The sequence below is a fragment of the Sorghum bicolor genome, chromosome 5, assembly GCF_000003195.3.
Source record: "Sorghum bicolor cultivar BTx623 chromosome 5, Sorghum_bicolor_NCBIv3, whole genome shotgun sequence".
Taxonomy (NCBI): Eukaryota; Viridiplantae; Streptophyta; class Magnoliopsida; order Poales; family Poaceae; genus Sorghum; species Sorghum bicolor.
In genome coordinates this window covers 15,110,911-15,117,394 of record NC_012874.2, presented here as the reverse complement: position 1 = coordinate 15,117,394, position 6,484 = coordinate 15,110,911, and the positions used below count along the sequence as shown (strand labels likewise).

General features: G+C 42.6%; 1 protein-coding gene across 1 annotated transcript; it reads right to left on the bottom strand.

Annotated features, from left to right (window-relative positions):
* On the bottom strand, positions 3,930-5,373 carry LOC110435404 (non-specific lipid-transfer protein-like). The gene is made up of 2 exons (XM_021460914.1): positions 4,927-5,373; positions 3,930-4,137 (listed from the first exon to the last, which is right to left on the bottom strand). Exons 1-2 carry the CDS (start codon positions 5,243-5,245, stop codon positions 4,121-4,123), a joined length of 336 nt encoding a protein of 111 aa, XP_021316589.1. The 5' UTR covers positions 5,246-5,373; the 3' UTR covers positions 3,930-4,120.

The following is a 6,484-nucleotide window of genomic DNA, read 5'->3' as shown; positions in this document are numbered from 1 at the left end:
ATTCAAATGGACCAAGCTCCTAGAATGATGATGGAATTAAGGTCCTTTTTAGTCTGGTCATCAACCCCAGAATTTGTCTTGCCACCATGCATCAAAGGAGTTGTCATCGGGCTAGGGGGAGAGGTATTGCAGGGAGACCTTCTCGTAGAATGTTGTACCATACTTGTGGGGGAAGACACATGAGATCAATAGGTATCCAATCGTTTCCTTAGCTTGATCACAGATCACAAAGCGGGCAGCGTTCAGGATGAGGCAGACCTCTTTTAGCAAGACGATTTGCAGTCCAGCACCTATTGTGTGCCACTACCACATGAAGGACTTGCATTTGCCTAGTGCCCAACTCTTCCAGATTCTCTCCCAAGGCCTAAGGAATAGAAAACAATATGAAATGTTCTCTATGTAATTGATTGACTACCTAATGCCTCAAACAAAGTGAAATTATTCAATCTAAATGTGCTGATGTAGCACGTCCCCTTGTTGAGTTCATTTTTTTAGCCATATAATATAAAGAGTAAATTACACTAATGTGATCCCTAAACTATTAGGCCATTCTCATCCTGATCCTAGAACTGTGAAATTGCATATATAAAGCTCAAACAATTTTTTTCGCTGATTGAGCTTTACAAGCCTTGTAAATTATGAATATTCCCTTCCATATATATATTTATAAAAATTAATTAGGGGCCTCCCCCACCCCTACTGACCCTTAAAAAAAGTCCATATCCTCTATACCTAAATAGGAGATCCCCACTACCATATTTTCCTGCATTCTCATGCAGCCACGTCATCTAAGGGTCCTACATAAATTAAAGCCTAACGCATGTGCATGTGCATGCAGAATTGCAAGGGTTCACGTACACCTTCCCCACTAGCCATTACGCATGCATCCTCATTTGAAACGCCAGCACCATTACGCATGCATCAATTGCCTACGGTGCACCTCTAATCTTCCTTATAAAATGAATCTCTCCTGCTCCTCCATAGGAAGTAGGTGCTGCCATTAGTCAATGATGATCGCTGCATGTTCACGGGTGGTGACGCACATGGTGTAGCCGCTACCGCCAGAAAGATCACCACCATCGAGCTCCTCCCTGCGCTGCTGCATGGCCCTGGTAAGCACTGAGAGGTGCCATCTCCTTGGCCAAAAGCCGGACGCTTATGAATGCTCATACCACATCGAGTCTTTGTTGGCCCATATGAAGTACCCATGTCGTAAGTATCGTGTATTCTCTCATGCTTTTTCCTACTTTCCAATTATATGTTTCCGCAACAACGCGCGGGGTATCATCTAGTACTATTTAAGTGCCCCAATCATGGTCCAAAATTAGAAGAGTGCAATGGAGGAATGGGGTTCCGCGATCTGAGGTGCTTCAATCTTGCAATGCTCGGGAAGCAAGGGTGGCGCCTCATCACTAGACCAGACTCCTTATGTGCCAAAGTCTTGAAAGACTACCATGATATAGAGTTCATGCGTGCAACCAGAAAGAGGCATGCCAGTAGTACATGGAGGGCTATCCTGGCCGGACGTGAGGCCTTGCAACATGGATTAATTAGAAGAGTGGTCAATGGACAGAGTATTGAGATATGGGGAGATCGGTGGATCTCGGGTCATTTTGGAGCTAAGCCGATCACACATAGAGAAGATGAACACCCGATCCATGTTTCGGAATTACTTCTACCGAATGGAACATGGGACGAGCAGGTACTTCGAGATCAATTCCTACCGATTGATGCAGCAACAATCAAACGTCAGCCGGTAGGACGGGGTGTTGCAGACTACTGGGCTTGGGACCTTGAGAGATTTGGAATATACACAGTACGTTCAGCGTACAAACTGCTTCACAAAAGAAAATTTGAATACGTCCTTGCCCAGCAACCTAGCACCTCTGAAGATGGACATTGGAAGAAGGTTTGGAAGCTTGATGTCCCCCCCAAAGTGGGAGTTTTTTGGTGGAGGGTATTGAATGAATTCTTACCAATGAAACAAGAGTTACATAGAAGACATGTGGAGCCAATATCTTTTTGTGAAGTCTGTGGTGATCCGGAGGAGTCAATCAAGCATGTTCTCCTAGACTGCACAGTGGCCAGATTATTCTGGCAGCACATCAGAGAGGCCGCTGGAGTGAAAGTACTTGTCCAGAATGAGTTGACATGGGCTGTTGATTTGCTATCAAACTTACACCCGCGACGTGATCAGGCGGTAATCATGTGTGGCATGTGGGCTTTGTGGATGATGCGCAACAAGCGGCAGCATGGTGAGCTCTTGATGCCAATACATCAAGCAGTAATATGGGCGAGGGATACAGCCTATGATCTATGGCAATTGAGGCAGCAGCCTACACAGCAAGAGAATAGGCGAGAAGTCCCTAGAAGGAAAAAGCCAAAGCAAGAAGATTAATACAGATACAGCATTTTGTGACAAAAGCAAAGAAGGAGCAACTGCAAGTATCATAAGAGATGACCAAGGTGCCTTTATTACTGCACAAGCAATATGGTATGACAGGAGTTATGATGCGTGTACATTGGAGGCTTTGGCTTGCAGAGATATATAGCTTAAGGCACGCGATTCAGTTGGGAGTGCAGCGAGTGGAATTGGAAACTGACTGTCTTCACTTGGTTCAGTTATGGAATAAGAAGGATGCCCAGCGTTCAATCATTGATCCAGTGCTAACAGAGATTGATGATCTTCGTCTTGCCTTTCTGGAGTTTTCCTTTTCATATATTAGTATACTGTGTAATAAAGTAGCACATAAGCTAGCTAGACAAGTGTCGAGTGAGCACCGCTCGGAGACGTGGCATGTAACTCCGGCCGATGTGCGTGTATGAACTTATCTTGTTTGAGGCTTCGGCCAGATGATATTGAAAGGCAAGAAGTCACCAAAAAAAAAAATCACGGTCCAAAATAGCCACATCACAGATCAAGCTGATGCAGCGCTTCGATGTGAAACTAACATATGGACCCGTAGCTTTTTAAGGCCCTGTTTAGATTGTGGATAAAAATTTTTGGGGTGTCACATCGGAAGTGTCGGAAGGATGTCGGGAGAGGTTTTTAGAAACTAATAAAAAAACAAATTACATAGCTCATTAGAAAACTGCAAGACAAATCTATTAAGCATAATTAATCTATCATTAGCACATGTGGGTTACTGTAGCACTTAAGGCTAATCATGGAGTAACTAGGCTTAAAAGATTCGTCTCGCGATTTTCAACCAAACTGTGTAATTAGTTTATTTTTTTATGTACATTTAATGTTCCATGCATGTGTCCAAAGATTCGATGGGATGGATGAAAAAAATTTGGGTGGGAAACTAAACAGGGCCTAACTACACGGGTGTTCTCTAAACTATCACAATATATTCTCTCCCAAATCCCAAAATTAGGGAAATACATATTTGGGTCCCTAATATATTAAACTACTCTAGTCCCCGTCCAAAACTCTTTTGTTTTCAAATTTCAGTTATAGAGGTTGGTGTTGACAATAAGTGTAAATCTGGATCTATACGGATGCTACGCGCGTGACATGTGTCGTCGTCTCCGCGTCTCCATCTTCAAACTCCTTTTGCCCGCCTCAAATAAACCTGTACTATTTTTTTTGTGAAGCAAAATTAACATGTACTACTATTGTAGTGTGATGTGATATGAAAAAAAACTAGACCCCAAAATAGCTGAAACTTTGTTGACCTATTTTTGAGACTAGTTTGTTTTCGTCACCTTCTGATATGATATTATGGTCGACTTGATAGTCCATCTCCGTGCCAAATAAAGAAAAAAAAAATGGCTGGCACTGTTCATTATCGTAGCAAAAATGGTGACACCAGATCTTTGGTGATACCAATGCATACAGCTATTCCTTATCCGTGGTCGATACTCGATATCAGGCGATACCAAATCTGGCCTTTTGTAGTGTCATGGTATAGTGTCACAAGCAATATGGAACGGAACATATTTATTATTATTTTTGACATACAACACAAGCAAAGTCCAGTAGTGACACAGCAAGAGCCCATCGTCCACGTACTTATTTATTCTAGCGGATTCGACTTTTCCAACACAACGCCTTGCGTGGCTCGTTCATCAGCCCGTCATAACACTGCACACGGCCGGCTTGCTGACGATGTGGTCAGGGCAGCGTGTAATCTGTGTAAATCAAACAGATTCAGGTGAGAACGGATGCACAAATTTGTATATATATATATATATATATATATATATATATATATATATATATATATATATATATATATATATATATATATATATATATATATACGGTAGCGCTATTCTACACCCTAGGTGTAGAATATTATTCTACACCGCAAGTCAAAACTGAGTAGAAAAAATACTGAGCGTACTGGAGAGTGTTCAATATCAACTTGTCCAACAGTCAGGACCATGAAATACTGAACAATACGGAAACACGAATACTGAGTGATACTGAATTTTGCTCAGTATAACAGCTCGGTGTAGAATAGTATTCTACACCTAGGGTGTAGAATAGTATTCTACACCTAGCACTTGTGTATATATATATATATATATGACAACGTATCATATGCAACTCAGCTTCGTGTGCAACCTATGCAACCACCAATTAAAATCACAGGATCTAGATCTAACGTCTGAAATTTTTTTCACTTAAACCCCTCCACCTGTGGGTTTAAATCTAACCCGTGTGTATCCAGATGGAAGGGTTTATGTGAAAAAAATCGCAGACATTGGATCTAGATCCTGTGGCCTTAATTGGTGGTTGCATAGGTTGCACACGAAGCTGGATTGCACAGGATACGTTATATATATATATATATATATATATATATATATATATATATATATATATATATATATATATATATATATATATATATATATATATATATATATATATATATATATTCTTTGAAATATATATGCATGTACACCACGTACCTCCGCACTTGTAGCCGACGGGGCGATCGGCCATGTTGCAGCGCTTGGGGATGGTAATGGCGACCTCCGGCTTGATCCCAGCAGCCCTGGCGGTGCCGGACAGCATGACGGCGCACAGGCAGCTGGGGCTCTGCCCGATGGCGTGCACGGCGGAGCAGCAGCTGCTGGTCGGCGTCGACTGCGGGTCGTCGGCGGCCGAGACGCATGGCGCCAGCCTCAGCGCCACCCTGTCAGCGGAGGCTCTCCCGCACTCCCCGGCGCCATGCGCCACACCGGCAACCACGAAAATCAGAGCAAGCGAAACAAGGAGTGGCCTCATCGTATCGTTTGGTGATTATTAACAACCTCTACTAGCTAGCTCCACTAGTGTGAATCAGTTTGCTTACACACTGTGTTTGTGGTGAGCGAGGCTGCTGCTGTGTGTTGCCCTCTCCTATAAGCTAGGCTGGTGGTGCTTATATAGCTAGCTAGCTAGTGCTGGTGACACTGATGAGGGAGCAATGATTGCTCTTAGCTTGGCTAAATGGAGTGACCACCACCTGGCACTCACTGATTGCATGCATCGTGACACAGCACTGGAGTAGTGCTAGTGTTGTCTCCACTTTGGTTAGTGAGTGGTCATCACTTGATTAGTTGCAAACAGGCTAGCTAGTGGGCTTCTGCATTGGACAGCATACTTGCACGCGCGGTGGCCGGCCTTCTCAGTGTGTAGATTCGACATGAAGCCATCAACCGGATCAAAATGCTTCTTAGTAAAATGGAAACTAGCTTGGGCGATGGGCTGAAGGCACCCAAAAGCACGCTGAGCTCGTATGTCGGCACATAGGGGTGAGATGTGGTGTGGCATGAATATATTTTCTGCATCTCCGTCGGTTTGGATTTATCTGTAACCACAGAATACTAATTAATGCCTCCTTCTAGCGGACCAAGCAAGACTTTGAGCCCGGGCAAATTTTAATATAAGGAGTATTTGCTACAGAAAAAATATATTTCAATCCTTCAGATAGCATAACAATTGCGTATTCGTCGAGGAGCCGAGGTGGCTGGCCAGGGTTGCCGGGAGGTGATAGTCCGCCTATGCCAGTCTAGATATTCAATTTCATAACGAAATCCAAATACAGAAACTCAAAGTTGGATATTTGATACGGATATTAGTATTTTAATACTACCAGACTATCTGTTCGATGTGTATTTGATGCATGTAACAATTAATATCCGGGTTTGAATTCGAAACAAAAAACAACAACTATCTCTATTTAATTTGTATCATATATAACCATTGTATTCAAGTTTTCATCCCTAACTATACACATATAATTGAGTTACTGGCTTTTGGAAACTTAGAATCTTTGTGAAGGCACCTATTCTATTTTGTCTAGTGGGTGTGGCACTTCAATCTATACATATGAATTGCCATCGCCATTGAAAAACTGCTAGCCAGTTGGTTACTTTCCTTGCAGTGACCTGCACATGGGGCGTACTCCTTTACATGAGTGTTTATTATTTATTTCATTAACTGACAATGTTACTGTTGACGCAAATCTGGTTCCACACCTAC

Coding starts and splice junctions, on each gene's coding strand:
- LOC110435404 (XM_021460914.1), bottom strand. CDS start 5,245: ATGAGGCCACTCCTTGTTTCGCTTGCTCTGATTTTCGTGGTTGCCGGT.